At 35.7% G+C, this 25,074-nt stretch overlaps 1 protein-coding gene across 1 annotated transcript in view; it reads right to left on the bottom strand.

Annotated features, from left to right (window-relative positions):
• The window catches only part of LOC150089713 (alcohol dehydrogenase class-3-like), a 130,484-nt gene that overhangs the window by 68,710 nt on the left and 36,700 nt on the right, over nt 1-25,074 (bottom strand). The window contains exons 4-5 of the mRNA XM_090368752.1: nt 18,679-18,766; nt 5,193-5,325 (exon numbers count right to left, since the gene is read on the bottom strand). Coding sequence (XP_090224878.1) covers nt 5,193-5,325; nt 18,679-18,766 — 221 coding nt within the window. The remainder of the gene's footprint in view (nt 1-5,192; nt 5,326-18,678; nt 18,767-25,074) is intronic.

Below are 25,074 nucleotides of genomic sequence, written 5' to 3'. Positions count from 1 at the left end.
CCCAGGTTCTTTTCATTCTCTACCACCCTGGGTGTAGTACCCACACACAGTTGATATGTTACTCTGGGGTTATTGCTACCCATATGCAGTACTTTACATTTGTCAATGTTAAACTCCAGTTGCCATCTCTCAGCCCATCTGCTCAACTTTTCTAGATTCTGTTGAGTAGCTTACTGTCATTAGTGTCATTAACAACCCTGCCAACCTTCGTCGTCTGTAAACTTAGACATTAAGCCTGATATACCTTCATCAATATCATTAATAATTACAGAAAATAGCAATGGTCCCAACACTGAACCCTGGGGAACTCCACTAATAACATTAGTCCACGAAGAGCAGTCCATTGGTTACCACTGTCTTCTCCCACTCAACCATCCCTTTATCCATAGCAGCAATTTGCCCTTAATGCCATACTGCTCCAATTTGTACAGTAGTCTTCCATGTGCAACAGTATCAAGAGTTTTCCTGAAATCCAAGTATATTAGATCAAAATTATTTTTTTGCATCCAGTTCCTTTGTGACCACATCATAGTATCAAATAAAATTGGTCAGACAAGACCCTTAACAAACCCATGCTGTGTCTGAGCTATTACTGCTGTCTTGTCTAGATGATACTGCAGTGCTTCTTTAACCAGTGCCTCTAATAATTTCCCTGGAGCAGAAGTTAAACTAACAGGTCTCTAATTACTTGTATCACCCTTCGATCTTCCTCTGTGAATTGGGGTCACATTTGCACATCTCCAGTCCATGGGTACCTCTTCTGAGTCCAAGGAAACTCTCATAATTATGGCTAAAGGTTTGCTTACACTAAGTACACTATACTAATATTAAACATGGAGTATGATTAAAATGACTTGCCACTGTCACTCCTCTGATCAGAGTCTGCTATTTATCATGTCTGAGTCTTAAATAGCATCATTTTTTTACAGATATGTGAATCTGAGCCACTGAGGCTTACAAAATGTTAAACAGACCATCTGGTGATGAATCTCTCAGCCATTCAAGATAATGTGAGATTTTAACTTTTTGGTTATTGACTGGAACTTGTGGATTGGTCACTTGCACAGTAGCAGAAATTTTCTGGATTTATTGGATGACTCTCTACAGCATCATGTTAGAGAGGCAACAAGAAAAAATAATATCTTGATCTAATTATCAGCAGTGACTATTAATGCATTAAGGATCTCCATATAAAGGAACCACAGGTGGCAATAATTATGACATATTGATGTGGGATTTAATTAAAGATGATGTAACCTATTGTAAAGGAAAGAGGTTTTGCTTCTGTAAAAACTACAATGCTCTTAGACAGTTTTTTTGAATTCATTTCATTGGAACCAACTGATGTTGCCAACTGCAAATTATAAATGGAAGCATTCAGAGAAGAAATTGTTGAAGCACTAGTGATAGAAAAGAAAAATGCCTAGGTTGATTATAAATGATCAAGAGACACAGAAACCTACAGTAAGTACAAACTGCAATCAAATGACTAAGGGGACTAGGCAAATTAAGATAGATTATGATAAGTCTTTAGCTAAGAGCGCAAAGAATTCTTTACTTATGCTAACGTTAGAATAAAAGAGATAAATCAGATTAGTCCATTAAATGTGAATGGTGTAACTGATGATCCCCTATTCAGGTTGCTGACAAAAAATATATATTCTGCATCTACATTCACATATGAAGAATGTTTTTATGGATGGGGATGATAGAAGTATATCAAATTCTAACAGGGAATTAAATGATTCTGTGATAACTGAGAGGAAAGTGGGAGAGAAATTGATGGAACCTATCTAATTACACTAAATGAAGCAGCACCAGAGGTTAACAAACATTGGACATAATTACAATAGCACCCTTTATTCAGGAGAGGTCTATACAGAACGGAGACGTAAATGTGTCTCTCCTACTCATAAAGGAGGATCAAAGGGTGAAATTACTAATTACAGCTCCATAAGATTGTCTTCTGTTGCAGGAAAAATAATGGAGTCACTGGTTAAAGAAGTTGCAGGATCATCTTGACAGACATGCAGTTATACTGAAATCACAGCATGAATTTATTAAGATTTGACTAGCAACAATATGACTCGCAACTATGATGCAGCAACATGTTGCTGTTGGGTTTTAGTCACTAATTCAGCTTTAGATGAATTAAAGACTAAAGCCCAGCAACACAATATAATAGTGCAGTGCATGGTAGTGGAATTGTGGGGTTTTAATTGTGGTAAATAAGTAGCTTGAAGTTTCTAATCACATAGGTTGGCATATATTTTTGTTCTTAGAAAAATTTAATCTAATTTAAAACAAAATTTAATACTAATTAATCCTAATTTAAAACTCTACATAACAGTTAGCATAACATGTAATGTAACCTTGATAGGATAATACGTATTATTGCATTTAGGTATCTATTAGTTTAGTGTAGTATTCTACACTAGCAGCAAAGCAATGGGCTTAAAATAAAATAAAAAGTTCTTGTTTATACTGCAGCTCGAAAATTAGGTCACAGGAGTTTACAATAAATCATGAATACAACCGTTAATCATATTTAGCAATCACAGGCTTGAACCACAGTCCCCTAAATGAGGGTCTAGTACTGCACTCTTGTTCCTGACCACTCAGCTAGGTCAGGCCTAGCAGGAGTGCTGTGGCTCAGGGAGAACTAAGGGGGAGGATTCCCCTACAAATTACAGCCTTACAAAATGCGCTACTTGCACAATGTTTGCAGACTATTGGAATGGCACATGATACGGCCAAGGGAGGTATTCAGGGCAAAGAGTATGAAAAAATTAGGCACAAACTCAACATTCTGATGGCCATTTACGAGAGCTTAAAGAATTGGGTGGATGCCCTTGAAGGAATTAAAATAAAGACCCATCCAATTAAATGATGGCTAAAGGCTCACACTTGTACATCAGGCAATACAGCAACAATCCCCAAGGTAATATGCACTGGTGACACAGGAGGTAGTTATTGTCAGTGTCTCTATTGTCAGAGAAATGGGAAATATAATATGCAGAAAAAGGATAGGACAATAGAAAAAAAAAAAGAAATATATTGTGCAAAGGTAGAAAGAAGAGGTATATCTGCAAAGGGCAAAAGAAGACATTGTAGGGCAGATATCATCTTTTAAGGGTACATAAAGTGATAATGCTGTATACGTTGGCACTAATGATATTAAGAGTAGATTTGAAGGTTTATAGAAGTATAAGGCAATGTGGGAAGTTAGGATTAAATTTGGAGGTGTCTGCATTCCACCCAGACCAACAGAGGGAGTACATGTTGAGAGCCTTTTCAACGAATTCAGCCCTGGAGAGCCTGTGCAAGACTTGTGGGGTAAAATTTTTCTTGAAGTGGTCGGTGCTTGTTAACAGAAGAAACTGTTTTTACAGAAATGTAATATGCTGAAATAGAAGGGGTGCAAGAATATTTTCTGATGCTATTGAGGCAGTGTTAGGTGAGTCAGAAAAATGATAGTTTGGATAGATACACAGAATAACTAGAGCTGCTGGAAGAGGAAAAAGTTTCTTGCACTGCATCTATTGGAATATGCAGTAGCCTGGAAAGAAAGGTGTGGATGATTTCAATCATTGCTGTGGGTCATCATGGAATAAGTAAATACAATAGCCTGTATTGGAGTAACTAAGAGTAAGAACAGGTGCATGTATACTTTAAAGTACATTAATGCTAGCAACACTGTAAATAAATTTGATGAATTTGTACTGATTAAGTCATCAAATACAGACATTGTAAGGATATTGGAAACACTGTCATACAGACATAAGGAATGCAGTAATTGAATAAGGCGAGTACAACGTGCACAGAAAGATTAGACAGTTAGACAGGAGGAGGAGGTCTCTTAGTTAAGAAAAATATTAAATCTAAGGCAGTACATCCAGTCAACATGGAAAGCAGTGCAATTTTGAGTAAGTTTGGTGTGACGTGAGCACTGGAAAAATAAAAATTAGAGTAGGAATGTGCTATAGGCCGAATGACTGTGATGAGTAAAACACACAACTATATAGAGAAATAGAGTGGGACAGTAAACCAGAATGTCTTATAATATGGGATTTTAACTTTCCAGATACTGACTGGAATCTTGTAAGTTGGTCACTCATACACTATCAAATCTTTTGTGGATTTATTTGATGACCGTTTTGTAAAGCAGCATGTTAGGCAAAAAGAGGAAGGTCTACTCTAGATCTGTTGGAAAGGTGCAGAGAAGGGCAAGATTTTTGAGGGAACAAAAAGGTGCCCTTACCATGAAAGACTTCAGCTCTGCAAACTGCAGCATCTGTAGGAACCTGTGGGGTGATTTCACTGAGATGTTTAAGGTACTGCATGAATTTAATAAGCTAAATGTTGATAGCATCCTTCCTTTTGCACAGACAACGAGGGAGACATAAATTTAAATTGAGAAAGGATGGTTGCAAAATAGATGTGTGGAAGTTCACTTTCACCCAGTGGGTAATTGATTGTTGAAACAAACTTCCATCTGGTGTTAAAAATAAATTTAAGGAAGAAATATGCAAATTATTACAGGTGTTGGAGGGTCATGTGGGAAGTGATTTTTTTTTTTTTTTTTTGACTATGAGAAACAAATTGAAGTTGAACCCTACAAGAAATAAACTGAAGTTAAAGAGAAAAGATATCAAAAATTATTAATTAACTAGTGTGCGTGTGTGCACATGCATTTATATCTTGACAACTGAAATCTTGGCTACAGAAAATGTGCTTGTTCCCATGAAATGATACAGAACTTTTTCCTGGCTGGTGCATTAGGTGGTGTATAAGCTTGCTTCCTTTCATCATTTGCTGCTACTAATTCCAATACTAAATACTAGTTCCCCAATTCCTCAGATCTGGCATTATCAGATTTCTAGCTGTTTAACAAACTGAAAGAAAGATGCCCTACATGGCATTTTTCACATACTTTTGCAGACACAAGCACAATACACCCCGTCCCTCCAAAAAAAAAAAAAAAAAACATTTCACTGTTTTAGGAGAACTAAGAATCGAATAAGCATGAGAAATAAGAATCGAATAAGCTTTATACGATGAAGAGGACTCTAGAAAAGTAGAAAGCATTAGCAAAGCCTTATACCACTCATATATAACAGCCCTGAGAAATAAATTTAAAGAGAAAGATATTAAAAATTATTAATTAATTGTGTGTGCATGTGCGTGCATACCTTAGCAACTGAAATCTCAGCTACAACTGTGTATTCAGAAAATGTGCTTGTACCCATGAAGTGATATACAACTTTTCCCTGGCAGGTGAATCGGGAGGTACCATCAGGCATCACACCTTTTCCTTGGGTTGTTCTAAAGGAATTAAAGACATATAAAAAAGAAAATACTAATAGAATGCATATAATAATATTCAATGAAACCATTTTATTTAATTTTTAGTGTTTTTTTTTAATATTCTGAGGATATTTACTTAACTGAAATGCTAATACATAAAATATTTAGGCAAAAAAGATATCAAAGCCACATATTTAAATATAATATTTTTTCATGTATTTTGTTAGATTAAATAAAATCTCCAAAAAACTGTTTTCTCCAATTAAGAAAAAATTTTAAAGGCATTTTGCAAAACTGTAAAACATATTACGCTGATAATATTAATTAAACAATTTAAGCTATGTGTGACTAATGTAAGATAACTTTTCATTAACATTTTTTTACAAACCTTTGTCTTTAACGACTGCAGCCCAATGCTGAAACACTGATAAAATTGATTCTTGACAGTTCATGATGTCACAACACAAATTATACTTTCTTAAAGTGTCTAGGGTTTCTTTTCTGCTACAGCATTATCCATTTTTGTTCCAACTATTTCTGACTGCACTAGGAGAAGAGATTTTTCCTGTCAATGAGTCTCTTAATGGGCTCATCCCTTAATCAATCTTGTATAGAAGTCTAGTACATTTCATTTTCACGTGAGAAGATTAACAGGCACTCAAAACTTACATTAAGTAAGATTTAAGTTTTCTTCTATTAGCAGTTTTTATCTTTGTGTATTTAACATGGTTTACTAGCTATTGCCATAAACCATGTTACTATTTGACTGTAATTCATTGAACAAAGGGATTAAAAAATACATAATACAAATGATGCAGTTCAATATTCATAGGTTTGTGTGTGTGTGTGTGTATGTGTGTGTGTGTGTGTGTGTTTAATGGCGCACAAGCTTCAATAGTTATACCTACCTCGTGGGGAAGGTTAGCTAGTCAGTCTTTATACAATGTTGTTGTGAGCAAGTTAGCAATACTTCACATCAGCCATGTTTAACTCAGACTCTAATCAGAAATGGGCCACATGATGTAGGTTGAGTTAGTGTATTGTTACCTTGTGTTGCACAATGCATTCAAAATGTAAACAGAAGAGTATGCTATGGAGTTTAATGAATAGATGCTTCTTTTTATATGCTGCTTTGACTTGCTTTTAATTGAAACAGGAGAAGAAAATTAATTATTATTTATATTCTGTGACCTTGATATATACAAAATATTGTGCTTATGTCAAGTTTGATAAATAAGGAAAAGGTTTTCTTTTGCTGTCAACACTATGTTTAATGACCATACATTTAAGATTTTCCTTAAATGGATGTTACCTAGCGACCACACTTTTCCTTCATCTGCTCAAGTTACAATCAAGCACCTAGCTATTATTAAAAGCTTTCATTACACTCTGCAATGACACACACTGACAGGAGAAATAATATGTCACCTAAGAAGTAGTTGACATTTTAGGTAACGTTTAATTATTTGTTCAGGAGCTTTCTCTGATGTCCTGGAAGAATAAATTTGTTTTAAGAAAAAGTCGGTATCTCCAATGTCTCGAAAGGCCTAAATTTTTTGATAGGGACAGAGATTGGGCTACCCTGCCTCACTGTTAGAAATCACTTAGATAACTGCTAATAATTTTTTGTTGAGATTTTTGTAATGATATAAGGAGAATGTCATAAGAAAATGCCCAAGTGCTAGATGTTGTGTATACACAGCTCCTCAGTGTGTTGAATTCATTTTTCCATGCTTGTTTAGCTAAGAAGTACAAGATGTTAAAATGTGTTTGCCATCTTTAATTTTAAGTCAGAGAATGAATGAGATTTTTTTTTTAAGTGAATTGGTATTTAGTAAACTATTTCAATGTTACATTTTTGAGCTCAATAATTATGTTAATCTAAATGTGTGTTGGGGGTGTTCAGATTTTGGTATCCTATGAATAAGCAAACTAACATTAAGATAATTTACTCAAAAACTTTACTGAACTCAAAAATGTATTACATTTTTGAATTCAACAGTTTGGGCTACTTAAATCAAACTAAGTAAAAAAAAAAAAAAAAAAAAAAAAAAGAATTGTGCAGCCCGAACAATTAAAGATTAAAATACACTATAACCTTTTTACACTTGTACCTACTACAGGAAAATCCTCTATGAAAGTAAACCACGGCTCAATAAACCATCTGGCATTAGGCTTCAAGCTCTAATCACAAGCTGGGACCTGAATTTGACTAACATACTTCAGGATACCAGCATGGAAACCCAGGCATGGCAAACGTCCCCGATATATACTGATAGACACTTTCAGCAATGGGGAAAGAACAATCTTCCAGATTCCAACATTAGGCAAATCCACATGGCCCACTCCACTGAGTTTATAAGTTCCATTCAAATATATATAGATGGATCCGAGGCTGGTAGTGAAGTTGGTACTGCTGTAGTACTACCAAATGCCACCATCTCCAGACAGCTCCTGTCAGAATGCAGTACTTATACCTCAGAATTATATGGTATTCTTCTAGCCCTAGAGACTATGTTTTAGTATACTAAATCCATCACATATACAGACTCGTTAAGTGCTGTTAATGCTCAACAGTGTAAATTCTTTCCTAGTCATCCTCTGGTACAGTAAATTTGGGCACAGTTATGAGAACTTTACAGACATGGACAGCTCGTAATAGTTTGTTGGATCCATGGACATGTTGGAATCCCAAGAAATGAGTAGGCAGATTTTGCTGCTAAATGTGCTACCACCTAATTTCAAGGCTCCTTATATTGATCATAAATCCATTATCAAACAGAAGTATAAAAAACAGTGGGCACGCATGTGGAAAGATCAAACAACTAATAAACTTCTTGAAATCAAGAGAAAACCCAAACAGTGGCAATCCAGCCCGAGACGAATCCTGCCTGCTATATCTGAAAGAACGGAAAACTGCTTTCTTCTCTCATTTTCATAATTGCAACCAATTATCATTACAGTGTGTTCTAGGAGATTGTGAGGACATGGATGACATTTTTCTCTTTTTAAAACTGATAAATAAATATCACAATATATGAACCATATCACTTGTAAGACAAAAGAAGAAGATATTAGACAGTAATTAGTGCATTATAGACTAAGTTGCTGATGCACCAACAAATCTAACAACATGGGCATGGACAGCTCCATGGCAACAACTACAGGGAAATCTTAATAAAAACAAACAAACCATTCAAATTATTAAATACTAAGAGCAGTTTATTAATGCTTACACAGCTCTATGGCAAAGGGCAGAGCCATTCAGGAAAATGTAGTTGGATGTCTGTTGAAAGTAAGAAGCAATCACATACCAGGATATACAAATTCCAGGATATTTTAGTATATCTGTGCATTCAGATAACCCTTCACAAAATGTAAGAAACCAATTCCATTGTTCAAAATATAATCCTTTATCATCTGACTTGTAAAAACTTCACTGCTGATGCTAGACAGTTTGAACAAGTTTTTTTTTTTTTTTTTTTTACCTTTTCTTCGCCTTCAGAAGAAAAGGTAAGAAAACTTCAAAACCAAAAGTTAAATTCTGACTTGTCCAAGAAAACAACAGATTTCCATTGCTCTGATGATCACTCTGTGAGTTCTTTAGCCAAATTTAAATGTTCAATTTTGTTAGTCAGAAGTGGCCTCCATCCAGGATGACAGACCACAAATCCTTGTTGGAATAATCACATTTGAATAGTCACAAAAATAAATAAATATCAGTGCAAGATACAGGTTTAGTACACAATATAATATTAATGGAAAAATATAAACATTCACAATGCACATGGAATTTTTTTTTAACAAATACACTAAAAGACCATTTTGAAATGAGTTGCACTAGAGCAGAGGTCACCAAACGACAGCCTTTGGGCCAGATCCGGGTCGCAATTTTTTGTAAAATCTGGCCCACGGATATTTCAATTAGATCGTAAAAATTAATTTTTATATTAGATCACAATCAAATTTATGAAAAACACATTTTACAGATTATTTTAACATTTGTCGGTTGATTAATAGTGTTGACATTTGTGTCATCAGCTCAGTCTTGTTTAGATATTAATTCTCTTATTTCCACTCAAAGCTATTCTTTGAAACATCGTTAAAATAATCCATTAATCTGGACCCTGTCATTAAATGGCAATAGGTGTTAGAGACAGTAATTAGGGATTTCCTAATCCCTTGCCAGCCTGCACATCAACCCTGATCTTCAGAGTATGGGAGCAAAGGTCACCCTGGGCTTCCACTAGACAAGAATCCTGGATTCAGGAAAAAACTGGCACCAGCAGCATGGTCTGATGATTGGCATCGGAAAGATCCTGAACCAGAATGCACATGAATCCCTGATGGCCAGAGTATGGGTGCAAAGGTCAGCCCTGGCTTCTTACTATACAAGAAGCCCGGATCCAGGATAAAAACATGATACTATCCTATGGTTAATGGAATTAATCCCTCTACTATAAATTAACTGCTGGCAGCCTGTATGCACTTAAAGTTTCTAGTAGCATCAGCAAGAGGAGGCTGTTGGCAGGTATGAATTTAATCTCTTTGTATCACATTAGATTTCTTGTTTTCTATTGTAACAGCAATTCAAAACTTAATACTTAAGAATCACAATTTGCAAATTGTAATATTGGCAACTGCAATTGTATTATTGGTAACTGTAATATCCTAAAATATTCAAATTTGTAGCCCTTTCTGTTCTCCCCATAGCATGGTCTGATGTTGGGTATCGGTAAGATACATGAAACATCACATTATTAAACTATATTATAATTAATAATATATATTATTATATAACTATAATAATATAACTATATTATTAATTATAATATAGTTTTATATTATAATAATGTAGTTTATTAGGAAAACAACCTAATAAACTATATTATTAATTTTACATAATATAAGAGTGATATGAATATAATAACCTTTTATGTTAAAATATTTCATAAAATTTTAAGACACATCAGTGCTTACTTCAATATTTATAAGTACTTTTTTTTTTATTCCAGTGACCCCATAAAAATCATGTCGAAGTTGATGTAGTAGTAGTGGCATGTGATGCAAGAAAGCATGTGTATGAGCTTATGCAGCATCAGCCAAAAAAAAAAAAAAAAAAACCGCACCATTTCCTCCAAATGCATGTCCAGTTCCTCCTTAAATTTATTCAACCTATCAACTTCCACAACGACAGATGGAAGTTTGTTCCAGCAATTAACCACCCGCTGGCTAAAGGCAAATTTCCGCACATCTATTCTACATCTGTCTTTTCTTAATTTGAATTTATGCCCCCTTAGGTTCGTAATCTGAACAAGTAGAAGGATCCCATCAGAATTCAGCATGCTCAACCCATTCAAGGCCTTATACACCTCAATCAGATCACCGCACAGGTGCCTAGTCTCCAGCCATTGCAATTTGCAGAACTCAAGCCTCTCTTGGTAAGAGGATCCCTTCATTCCCCTCACCAATCTTGTTGCCCTTCTCTGTACACGCTCAAGTAAATCTACATCCTTCCTAAAATGAGGCCTCCAGACCTGTACGCAGTACTCAAGGCATGGCCTGACCATTGCCTTATACAGAGGGATAATCACCTCCTTTTCCCTGCTAGCAAAATTCCTATATATATCATTGACAAAACCCCATGACCTGCCCTGGCAGCCTGTCTGCATTGCTCAGAAAACTTTATATCTGCCTGCACAATTACTCCCAGGTCTTTCATTTTCTACCACCTTAAGTGTAGTACCATACAGTTGGTACGTTTCTCTGGGGTTACTTCTACCCATATGCAGTACTTTGCATTTGTCAAGGTTAAACTTCAGTTGCCACTTCTTAGCCTATCTGCCCAAATTATCTAGATCCTGTTGCAGTAGCACACTGCCATGTCGAAAAAAAGATTCTGAATGTCGCGTTTTTATTTGCAATGAAGGTGTTCAAGGAATATAATGTGAAACGTCACTACACCACAAAACATGCCTCAAATTACGATAAATGTCAAGGAGCTTTGAGGCAGAAAAACTCCAAGAACTAACCCAAACTTTTCAAAGTCAATAACAGAAGATTAGAACTTTTACTGCCGACCGGGCCAGCCGGGTGGGTAAAGTGCCTGCCTAGCAACCCAAAGGTTGCGGGTTCGAATCCCGCCTTGGGCTTGGATCAAAGTACTGCAAAAACTTTGGGAGGTGCATTATGTCCACAGAAGCCAATGCACCAACAACTACAAAAAAAAAAAAAAAAAAAACTTTTAACTCATCAAAATTTATCTGCAATCAGAGCTAATTTTCAAGCTTCTCAAATTATTGCCACTGAGAAAGTAAAGAATTTTGCATCTGTAAGTTTATTTTCATCAACTGTAATGAGAAGAATTGAAGATTTAGGAGCCGATGTTCACAATCAACTCATATAAAAAGTTTGTGAATTCACACATTTTTCAATAGCAATTAATTAGAGTGAAGATACAAGCCATACAGTTCAATTACTAATTTAAATCTGAGGTGTAAATTAAAATTTTGCAGTAATTGAAAAGCTAGTGGCATTAAAAAGCTTGAAAGATACAACAACAGGTGAAAAAATATTTTTGAGTGTCAGAAGCAAATGACAGCCTTGAATTGAATTGGGATTTTCTATCAGCAGTTACGATGGATGGCACTAAAAATACGGTCAGTACTAAAATTGGGTTCTTGGGTCAGCTTCATAAATATCTTGAGAGTAAAAATATTAAAAAACCAATGCAATTTCATTGTATAATTCACCAGCAGTCTTTGTGCGGTAAATTTTTGGGCATAGATTCAGTCATGTCAACTGTAATATCAACAGTAAATTTTATTTGCAAGAATGGTCTGAATCGTCGACAATTAAAAAATTTTCTTGAAATGATTGAGGCTGAATATGGTGATTTGTTGTACCACACTGAAGTACGATGGTTGAGTCATGGTAACATGTTGAAGCAATTTTTTGAACTGAGGATTGAAATAGATCTATTTATGAATGAAAAATTGAAATCTGTTTCGGAACTGTCAGGTCTCAAATGGTTGTGGAACCTTGCCTTTTTAACAGATATATGTGAACACCTGAATTTTCTTAATATGAAACTACAAGGGTGAGAAACTTGTCAATGAATCGTATTATAATGTCAAAGCATTTGAAACAAAACTGGAATTATTAAGTCAACTGCTTCAGAATAATTTTTCACATTTTCCATGTTGGAATAATTTAGCTAAAAATATGCCTAGTTGTAATTTTTCCACTGAAAATTTTGTTCAAAATGTTAGTTTGTGGCAGGAAAATTTTGCAGCTAGATTTTTTGATTTTAAAAATAATTCAAAGGTATTTGAACTTTTACAAAATCCGTTTGAAGTACCCGTCAACGATGTTGATCAGAATTTACAATTAGAGTTGGTAGATCTTCAATCTAATGATGCACTGAAGACAATTTTTAAAAATGAAAATCTAATTCAATTTTATTCAACATTATCTGAGTCAGATTATCCAAAAATTAAAAATTTTGCAAGTAAAGGTTACATCAATTTTCGGAAGTACATGTATATGTGAGCAGACCTTTTCAAAAATTAAATATGTAAAATCAAAAATACGATAACGTCTAACTGACCCACTCTTAACTTTTCTGACTTTTTAAGAATTGGAACTAGTACTTTAAAACCCAATATAACGAAACTTAGTTGCACTCTATAACCACATTCATCACATTAATTGTAAGTTTGATTAGTACAATAAATAAGTAATAATTAATTTTGTATTACTGACTGTATTTTTGTGATTAGTATAATAAATAAGTAATAATTAAAATTTGATATAAACAAATTGGTATATTTTATATTACATATCCATTGATTTATTTTTGAATCTGTAGATATAGGTAGGTATAAAATTTGTTTGTCTGCAAATATCAAAGTTATGCAGAGAATTTAGTTTTCAGTAATTAGGAATTTTCTCCAGCCTGCCAAATATTCCAAAAATTCATGTGGCCAAATTCTCTAAAAGTTTGGGGACCCCTGCACTAGAGAATATGTATACCTACTTACAAATAAAAGAGATTTTTCAAACCTTTAGAGAATGCCTTTACTGTAACTGAGTAACAATGTGAGAATATGTTTCACCACATCTTTACAATACGATGTCTTCATCTATTCTAATTCAGTGTCGAGATCAATCAACATCCTCAAAGGTGTAGAAAAGTACCTATTCCCTAATAGGATATGATAGGATTTTGCTCTTGTTTTCCTAAGGGCAATATTATTATAAATAAAGCCAATTTTACATATTCACTATAGTGATACTAAATTTTATTGATATTAAATTATTGATCTTGCATTTCAAGAATATACAGCTCTAAATGTTTACAATCTGGCCGCTAGACAATTCACTGATGCAAATCTACTGGTAATTCTCTAGGACCACGCCTCAGATCAAAATTGGTGATGGTCTCTTCTCCAATGGAGCCTTTCTCCTGCAGCCATTTTGGGTCTTATATTTTGTTTTGCACTACAAATTTGTGAAATGGTTGGATTACTTTTTTAAATTTTCTAATGTCAATGTTTTCTCAGATCATGCCAATGAAAATATTCTTATTAAGATGTAATACTTTATTCCATACTCCATCTTAAATACTTTATCTAAACCTTTTTTTTCCCAATAAATATGTTAAAGACTGTTTAAGATAAAGGTGTTGCAAATCCCAACTGGCTTGCATCCAAATCTCCAGCTCATTTTCTGCCTACACTAAAGCTGGCAACAATTGTAAAGCAATCATTAATCAGTTCAACCAGATTTTAAACAGGCTAAGAGTAGAAAACCTGCTTCTTGTCCAAAGGGTAGGCGAGCATTCTATTGCCAAAGCTATTAGCCGTAACTTTTGCCCATCTACACTCCAACCTCTGTTAAAACCTAATGGTTCTGTTGCCTCCTCAGCTAAAGATACAGCTGAAATTACTAGCATCCTACTTTTCTTCTAACTCTTGTATTCACAATAATGAAAAACCACCTCCAACTATTCCCAGTACAATCCACTTAATGCCTCCAGGGGTCTTGCATCAAAAAGATGTCAGAAGAATTTTGAATAGTCTTGATGCCAAGAAAGTACTAGGTCCTGATGGTATTTCTACACGTTCTCAAAACCTGTGTCCCTGTTCTATGTTGCATTTGTATGCTTTCTTATTCCACCAGTGTTTCTCCTTCTGCTTTGAAATTTGTTCGTACACAACGAGTGTGTAAAAAAGATGACAAATCCCTCCCTTCAATTAACATCCCATCGCACTTACCTCTCCTCTTTTCAAAATGATGGAGCAATCCGTTAATTGCCAACTCCTAAGCATCTTGAAACCTTCTATTCAATCAATGATTGCCAATACAGATTCCATCAGTGTTGATCCATGGGTAATATACTGGCTTACGTTACCCATCTGTCAACAAATTTAATGGAAAAGAGTGGTGAAACTCAAGTAGTTTCGCTTGACATTTCAAAGGCTTTTGATCATGTTCAGCATAAAGGTCTTCTCAATAAGCTTCCATCTTATGGGTTTCCAACCATCTCTCTCTCTCTCTCTGTCCACTCACTGCAGATAATGGTAAATGGCTCTCAGTCTTCTAATTTCTCAACTAATGGTGTTCCACAAGGTGGTGTTCCTCCTCTTCTTGTACATTAATGACCTTCTTCCACTGACAGGAAATCTTATCAATAGTTTGGCTGATGAAAGCACATGATGATTTTGCAGTAAATATTCAAGAATTTGAAACAACTTTCCTTAAATGCTAATCTCCAGTGGGGCAAAAACAACTTATTAATTTCATTCCTTCTATAACTCAGTCCTGTCTTATATCTTGCAAAAAGGATCCCTCAGCTCCTATTAATGCTTATTTAGCATTAGTAGAGGCACATGTTGCAAGAAAGCAAGCTTGTACAGCATCAGCCAAAAAAAAAAAAAAAAAAACCCCCCTTCTCATTTCACTGATCCATTTATTCCAAATGTTTGTCTAGTTCTGAATTTATTTAGCTATCAACTTCCACAACAACAGATGAAAGTTTGTTCCAGCAATCAATTACCTGCTGGCTAAAGGCAAACTTCCGCACATCCATTCTACAACTGTCTTTCCTCAGTTTCAATCTATTTCCCCCTCAGGTTTGTAATCTGAGCAAGAGGAAGAACGTCATCACCATTGAGCCTGCTCAATTCATTCAAGACCTTACACAACTCAATCAGATCACCTTGCAGGTGCCTAGTCCCCAGAAGCTGCAATTTGCAGAACTTAAGCCTTTCTTCATAAGAGCACATCTTTGTTCCCTTCACCAGTCTTGTTGCCCATCTCATTTTAAGAAGGATGTAGAGTGAGTTCTAGCAACTCACTCTACATCCTTCTTAAAATGAGGCTTCCAGACCTGTAAGCAGTACTCAAAGTGTGACCCGACTATTGCCTTATACAAGGGGATAATCACCTCCTTATCCCTGCTCGCAAAATTCTTGTATATCATTGACAAGCCCCCATGACCTACTCTGGCAGCCTGTCTGCACTGCTCAGAAACCTACATAACTGACTGCACGATTACCTCCAGGTCTCTTTCATTCTCCACTACCCTGAGTGTAACACCACATAATTGGTATATTTCTCTGAGGTTACTGCTACACATATGTAGTACTTTGCATTTGTCAATGTTAAATTTCAGTTGCCACCTCTCAGCCCTGCTGCTACTTGGAGGGGATGGAATCCTCTCCAAGCAGCAGCAGGCATAGGTGAAAGTGATTCTTGCACTGCTTCTAATGGAATGAGTAGCAGACTGGAAAGCAAGGTGCTGGGGATTTCAATACTGGGAGTCACATCATTGAATAAGTAAATACATGGGATGTGTTATGGTAACTAAGAGTAACAACAGGTGCATGTATATTTGCATGTACACCAATGCTAGGAGTATAGCAAATAAATTTAATGAATTTGAAGTGCTGGACAGAACATCAAAGGCAGATATTATTGGGATATCAAAGTCTTGGTGTCACACAGATTATAAGGAATACAGAATTGGAATTGGGAAGTACAATGTGTACAGAAAGGATACACAAGATAGGGTGGGAAGAGGAGTTATGCTGTTAGTTAAGAAACTCATAAAACTAAGAAAGTGCATCCAGTTGGCATGAGTGGACAGTGCAATGTTGAGTCAGTTTGGTGTGACATAAGGACTGAGAAAGCAAAAATTAGCATAGGAGTGCATTAGAGACCTAGTGTTTCTGTTGAGTACAATGAACAAATGCATAAGGAAAGAGCTGAGTAAATCAAAATGTCTTATAATGGGAGATTTTAACTTTCCATATACTGATTGGTTATGTTTGTTATTTGATTTTTAGGAGCATTGGCAACTAAGGCCATATTGCTCTAGGGATATGCGGTGGTCATTCCCTGATCTTTCAGCATTCTCCATATTTGGTGGTCATGGGCTCGAACCCCAGTCTAATCAAGAAGCTTGTATATAGAATCAATATATGTGCCTCCGTAGCCCACCTGGCTATGGAGGCACCTATATTGATTAGAACTTGTTGGTTGGTCACTCACACACCAGCAGAACTTTTCTGGATTTTTGATATGACTATTTTCTACAGGAGATGTTAGAGAGACAAAAAGAGGGAAAAACAGTTTGTTGTGACATAAGGATTGGGAAAGCAAAAATGAGAGTACGTGTGTGTTAGAGGTCTAATGACTACGATGAGCACAACAAACAACTGTACAGAGAAATCATATTGTCTTTTAATTCGAAAATTTTAACTTCCCAGATTGAAATCCCCCATAAAGTAATCTGATTTACTGGTCCACTCTATTTCTGCGTACAGTTGTTCACTGCACTCATCAGAGTCATTAGGCCTATAATACACTTTCTACTCTCAAATTTGCTTTCCCAATGCTTGTCACACCAAACTGACTGAACATTGCACTGTCCACCAAGGTCAACTGGATGCACTTTATTAGTTTTTATGTTTCTTAACTAATAGCATAACACCTCCTCCCTTCCTATCCTGTGTATTCTTTCTGTACACATTGTACTCACCAGATTCCAATTCCGCATTCTTTATATCTGTGTGATACCATGTCTCTGATATCCGCACAATATCTGCCTTTGATGTTTTGACCAGCACCTCAAATTCATCAAATTTATTTACTAAACTCCTAGCATTGGTGTACATGCAAGTATACATGCTGCTGTTCTTACTCTTGGTTACCCTAACACAACCCATGTATTTACTTGTTTCATGACGACTCTTAGCAGTCATTGAAGCCCCCAGCACCTTCTTTTCCAGGCTGCTGTTCATTCCAATAGAAGCATTGCAAGAATTACTTTCACTTCTGCCAGCAGCTACTGTTAATCAATTAGTCTGTGTATCCTCCCCCCCCCAAGGTGGCGATTTTCCAACCCACCTAACACTACCTCAATATCATCAGCAAATATTCTTGCACCCTTTCTATTTAAGTGTATCCCATCCCTGTAGAAACAGTCTCTCCTGTTAACTAGCACAGACCACACTGAGAAAATTTTCTACCTCATGTGCTTTGCACAATCTCTCCAGGGCTGAACTGATTGACAAGGCTCTCATCATATACTCCTTCCTACTGTGTCTGGGCAGAATTGCAGACACTTTCTAATTCAACCTTAACTCGTGACTTTTTTTCAACATTGATGTACTTGTTAAGTAAGTCTGCAAATCTCCTTAACTTAATGTCATTAGTGCCAATGTATACAACAATATCACCTTTTGTGCCCTTAAAAGATAATATCTGCATTACAACATTATCAACTTTTGCCCCTGGTAGACATACCCTGATCCTATTCCAACCATCCTTTTTGCACAATATATTTCTCCATTTCCCTGACAATCGAGTCACCGACAATAACTAGCTCCTGTGGGACTAGGGCATTCTGCCCCGAAGATTGCTGCTGTGTTCCCTGATGCACAAGAGGAGCTCTGGCGTTGAGTTAGGCAGCTGAGAGCTTGATAAGCCCCCATTTTAATTCCTTTGAGGGCATCTACCCTACACCTTAAACTCTCTGATGCCCATCAGAAGAGATTTAAGAATCATATTCTTAATCATATTTAAGAATCATATTCTTAAATCTAAAGTTTTCATCTAGAGGATGTGATTCATCAATGACCTTTATGAACTGGGATCAAGAGAGAACATTAAAACAGTAATATTTAATAGGAGTGAACAGTATTTAAACCAAATTTACTGTTACTGCACAGAAATCATTGAGAATATACATAAATAAAACTAAAAAATTTTATTATTTTAGAAAACTTTTCTAGTATTCAAATGTGAGAACATGCAACTCTTCACATATAATATTAGAGAGATCTGAATTTTTAAATATCCTACCTAATTTTGCTGCACAAGTTAGTTTTGGAACTTTTGCAGAATTTACACTCGTTGCATTGAGGAATATAAAGAGGTATAACATGATCACCTAAAAACAGGTAAAATGTATGAAAGTATAATTTACAAGAAAAATATACTATATACTAATAGTATTTTTATTTAAAGACATTTTCAAAATGTAGTTCAAGAGTTTTTAGGCACTGTAATATGAGATGCAGATTTAATCTACAGATATAGCATTTGGGAATGTGCATTAGCAGAGGTATACGATGCAAGAAAGCAAGCTTATATAGCATCAGCCAAAAAAAAAAACCAGTCCCATTTCACCCATCCATTCACTCCAAATGCTTGTCTAGTTCTGCCTTGAACTTATTTAAGTTTTTGACCTCCACTACGATAGATGGAAATTTTGTTCCAACAATCAACCATCTGCTGTCTAAAGGCAAAATTCACCCTTTGATACCCCTTTGTGAATTGGGGACACATTCACAAAGGGGCATCGCACAGTCCATGGAGACCTCCCCTGAGTCCAAGGAAGCTCTCATTATTATGGCTAAGTGTTTGCTTGCTTACTTCCTTTGCTGCCTCCTTTAATATAACTGTATATATCCCAACCACCCCAGGTGCCTTTCTTATGTTCAATTTCAACAATTTCTCCTCCACTTTGCTCTCAGTTATTACAAAATCATTTAGCTCCTTGCTAGAGTTTGATAATCTTCCTCTACTTTCCTACAGACTTCATGTGTGAACGTAGATGCAAAATACTCATTCAGTCTGTCAGCTACCTTCAGCAGGTTTATCAACAATCGAACTGTTGATATCAAGTGGGCTGGGCCAATCTAATTCATCCTCTTCCTTCAAGGGTATATAAGTAAAGAAGTCTTTGCTGTTTTTCTTTGCATCCTTTGCCAAAGATTTCTCATAATCTGCTTACGCTTGCTTAATCTCCTTTGTAACTTGATTACAGACTAGCTTATATCTACTATAGTCTTCTGTGTCTCCTGATAATTTATATGCATCCCATGCATTTTCTTCTCTGCCATGAGTCTCATTAGTTCATTTATCATCCATTTAAGCCTAAACCTTGAATATGATTTCTTAGTTGGGACAAAAAGCCTAGTTGTTTCCAAGATTACTTCCTTGGATGCTTCACATTTAGAATTTGCTGTTGATAACATCATCAGTTGATCATATTGTGTAGGATTTAAAAATTGTCAGAAATCAATGTATCACCTTTACGAAAGTAAAAACCTTCCCTTCACCCCTGATGGTAGTTACATCTTTAAGTAAATCCCACATCAGTCCACTGTGATCACTGCCACCTAGTGGTTCCTTTATCTGCAGATTCTTAATGAATGAATGAAGAATCTCTGCTGATAATCAGATCAAGAGTATTACTCCCTATGGTTGCCTCCCGCTGTAGAAAACAATCATCCAATAAATCCACAAAAGCCTTGCTAGTGTGTGAGTAACCAATCTACAAGTTACAGTCAATATCTGGGAAGTTAAAATCCCCCAATATAAGACAATCTGATTACTGGCAAATTCTATTTCTCTGTACAATTGTTTGTTGTACTCAGAGTCATTAGGCCTATAACACACTCCTATTCAAATTTTGCTTTCCCACTGCTTTTGTCACAACAAACTGACTCAACATTGCACTGTCCACCCATGTCAGCTGGATGCATTTCCTTAGATTTTATGTCTTTCTTAATTAACAGTCTAATCTCTTTTCCTACCCTGTGTATCCTTTCTGTAAATCCCACATCAGTCTTGATGTGGGATTTACAGAAAGGATTTACAGATTTACTCCCCAAATTCAATTCTGCATTCCTTATATCTGTGCAACACCACATCTCTGATATCACAACAATATCTGCCTTTGATGTCTTGACCCGCAACTCAAATTCATCAAATTTATTTACTAAATTCCTAGCATTGGTATACATGCACCTGTTCTTACTCTTAGTTATCCTAACACAGTCCATGTATGTACTTGTTCCACGATAATTCCCAGCACCTTACTCTCCAGGCTGCTGCTCATTCCAATAGAAGCAGTGCAAGAATCACTTTCACTGATGCCTGCGGCTACTGTTAATCTATTAGTCTGTGAATCCTCCCCAAGTTTTCCAACCCACCTAACAATGCATCGATGGCATCAGCAAATATTCTTGCACCCTTTCTATTTAAGTGTATCCCATCCCTGTAGAAACAATCTGTCCTATTAACATAATTTAGGTTCCATTTACACATTTTTCTTATTCATTCTAGAGAACTGCTAGTGACATCAGGCCTAATAGTGGATTTATGTATAAATGAGATATGTAATAACCTCACTATTTAGAGACCTGCAATTACTAAAATAGAAGAAATATCAAAGATGTTCTTTAATTATAAAATATACATATATTTATTGCTTTTTGTTATTGTTTCTAAAAATTCATTAAATATTTTATTTATTTGTAGACAATCAACCAAAAATTTAAAACCAAACAGAAAAATAGATATGCAATCTTTCCACCTAGCTATTACAACTGTTCAACACTTGTAACAAGTGTCATGCTTGATAGTCTAATGTAGTTATAAAACATTATAAGTAAAATGTATTTGCTGAAATAATACTAATAAAAGCAATTATAATATAATAAAAATATAATATAATAAAAAATACAATAAAATAAACAAAAACAATTTTTAATAATAAAATCAAAGAGCATGCTTTTGAAGGTATACACTGTGAAGCACAGTTAACTAGAAAAATCAGCCTGACAAGCATTAAAAAGTTTTCCTTTTTCTCACAGGGCTTCTTAGTCACCCAAACTCCTGCTAATGGGTAACTCCTCCCAAGGCATTTGGAGTGAATATTCTGAGGGAATAAAGCATAACACTGTGGGGGGCAGGGGATATCAAAAAATACAGAACTATAGTTAACATGTACTGAATGAACTTGTGCTATAGCAGGGGACAACTGAAAATGTCATTATGATAGGCAATCAACTATATTTAAAGTCATTAGTTTCAATATATCCTCAATTAATAAAAAATAAAAGCTCTGCAGAAATCTACAGCATTAACACATTTAGAAAGGCAAATATTAATTAATGCTATTTACAAAAATAAACAAAAAATAAATAATAATAAAATAAATAAAAGATAGATAAATAAGAGATAAAAAAATAAAAGATAAATAAAACAAAAATAATCTGCCGAATAACACTAATATTGGTGTTGCCACTTCCCCCCCCCCAAAAAGTGTGTTCTTGGAACTTAATGTTGCAAATATGTTTGTTTTATTGCATAGCTGGAACACACAACATATTGCAAACTGACTTTTCTTTTCTATCCTAAAATACAGGGAAAATACAGTAGTATATACATCCAAAAAAAATTGAAAATAACAGTTCTTGTTGTCACTCTGAACTACTGTTTGCATTTGAAATAAGTAATACAATAACAAATTAGCCAAACTTATCACTATTAGTATCGGCAACTAAGAGAAATGCAAGGAAGTGAGATTCAATAGAATTAGCAAAAAAAAAAAAATTCCCACTTCACTTTATCCAACCCCTCTAATAACACTACCCGACAATTCTTTTTTCGTCATACCTCTGGAACAAAAGTTGGTTATTCTGAACAAAATTAATGTCCCAATTATGAAAATATCAATCTTTTATTTCTGTCACATCTACATCAAAAGATGTACGCATTTTTTTAAATACCCCTTGTTTTTATACAATATCACCATACATTGTTGTAATTATTACACACAATATATGTTACTTAGACATGTTTCCCACTCAATGCCAGATTGCTTTCCTGTTTAAGGAACCAACAGTAATCTTCCATCATGGCAGAGTCCCAGCGACCTTGGTATCGTTTTTCCATTGCAGATACGTCCTGGTGGAAACGGTCTCCTTGTTCATCACTGACATATACTAAGTTTTTAGAAAAGAAATCCAGATGGGAATGAAGGAAATGCATTTTCAATGACATTCAACACCCAATGTCCTAGTTACATTTCAGCAAGTTTGTCACCAGTTGCTCTTAGTTCTCTTCTTTTCTCTTTCTGAGGAATCAGTGTACCACAGCCTTGAAAGATCTCCATGCAGCCAGTTCAACATCAATCAGGTTTCTTTGAAATTCTTCATCTTTTAGGAGCTTTCTTATTTGAGGACCTATGAAAATTCCTCCTTCAGCTTTGCATGAGATAAATTTGGAAACATTTTCAGTAAATATGCGAATCCTCTGCTTTCTTTATCCAGTGCCCTAGTGAAATTCTTAATCAATCTTGATGTGTAAAGATGGAAGAAAAACCTTTTGTGGTTTTTCTTCCATCTTTACACATCAAGATTGTAACTGATTGTAATTGAGTGATTGAATGATCAATCAATCAATGGAACATACTTTACATTGCTTTTGCCAGGAATATATTCATCTCTCTTTTCCCAGTGTTGTACAACGTAGTGTTTGGCTGTTGCACGACTATCCCACAAACACAGGAAACAACAGTATTTAGTGAAACCACCTTGCAACCCAACAAGCAGTCCAATCACTTTGATATCACCACAAATATTCCAACCATAGTCATTGTAACACATAGTAGCATGAATGTGGGACATATTATCGTAAGTTTCTTTCAGGCCAACAGTATGACCAAAAGGAATTGGTGGTAAAGTATTTCCATTATAAAGCAATACTGCTTTCAAACTTAGCTTTGATGCATCAATGAACAAACGCCATTCAGAGGTACTGGGATCAATGTTCAGTTCGTGCATAAGACCAACGACGTCTTTGCAGACACACACGTTGTTTTCCATTGCAAAATATCTTGAAAACTCTTCATTTTGCTTACGGTATATTGCAATGTTTGTACCTTTGCTGAGTAAGTTCCACTGTTGTAGTATGGATCCGAGTAATTCAGCCTTCTCTTTGGGTAAGCCTAAGTCTCTGATCAAGTCACTTAATTCTTCTTGTTCAATGTAGGGTGCCTCCGTAGCCAGGTGGGAAGGAGTGGGAAGGAGGATGCGGAAAGGTCAGGGAATGACCACCGCATATCCTTGGAGCAATATGGCCTTAGTTGCTAATGCTCCTAAAAACCAAATAACAACAACAACTTCAATGTAGTGTGGGGCCTTTTCTTTTTCTGGCTCGTAGTCCAAACCATGTGAAGTACATGGTTCTGCAACATCTGGTAAAACGATTTCTTCTGTACCTTCATCACTACTTCCAATACCCCAAGATTTTGGTGGCACAGGTACTGGCAATTCTTTACCATGTGGCACTGGCCTAATTGCTGATGGGATATTTGGATATTTGATGCAGTGCTTGCTCTTTTTGGAAATACCTTTTATTTTTGTCATGCAGTAATAGCAGTCATCGAAATGATTCTTGGGCTCATGCTACACCATAGGGATGGCAAAAGGTAATGCTCCAGCTTGCCATATAACCACCGCCTTAAGTTCGCTGTACAAGTAATACAACAGATATGTGGGGCCCAATTTTTTTCTTGGTCACCGATCTTGCAGCTGAAGTACAATGAATATGCAACTTTTGTGACATTATATATTTTCTTCCTCTGAGTTTTTGGGGTTAAGTGTCCACAAACATAGCAGAAGTTGTCTGGGTAATTGATGCAAGTTCTGTGCTTTGTATTCTCCATTTTAAAAATGAATTAATCTGAAAACAGTAAAAGCAATTGGTAAATTTGAATATAGGGTGAATCCTTGTAGTGTTGTTTATCATAAACTATATAATGTCGGTGTAGATACGCCATAGATAACTCTTAAGAAACTACAATGGTAGTGTGGGAGGCATCATTTGCTCTCTATCTCATATTATGCTGTTCCTTCACGGGTTGTCATGATATTGCACACCTCGAATTAGTAACGCTTCACTAATAGTAGTAGTGGCATGTGACGCAAGAAAGCAAGTGTATAAGCTTATGTAGCATCAGCCAAAAAAAAAAAATTTCACACAATCATTCCCTCTAAATGTTTGTCCAGTTCCTACTTAAATTTATTTTACCTATCAACTTTCACAACGACAGACGAAGTTTGTTCCAGCAATTAACCACCCGCTGGCTAAAGGCAAATTTCCGCACATCTATTCTACATCTGTCTTTCCTTAATTTGAATTTATGTTCCCTTAGGTTCGTAATCTGAACAAGTGGAAGAATTACCCATCAGAATTCAGCGTGCTCAACTCATTCAAGGCCTTATATACCTCAATCAGATCACCGCACAGGTGCCTAGTCTCCAGCCATTGCAATTTGCAGAACTTAAGCCTCTCTTGGTAAGAGGATCCCTTCATTCCCCTCACCAATCTTGTTGCCCTTCTCTGTACACGCTCAAGCAAATCTGCATCCTTCCTAAAATGAGACCTCCAGACCTGTACGCA

Source organism: Mastigoproctus giganteus, chromosome 2 (assembly GCF_048544385.1).
Source record: "Mastigoproctus giganteus isolate SK-2022 chromosome 2, ASM4854438v1, whole genome shotgun sequence".
In the NCBI taxonomy this organism is placed as follows: Eukaryota; Metazoa; Arthropoda; class Arachnida; order Uropygi; family Thelyphonidae; genus Mastigoproctus; species Mastigoproctus giganteus.
Note: the sequence above shows the minus strand (reverse complement) of the source record. Positions and strands in the feature narration are given on the sequence as shown.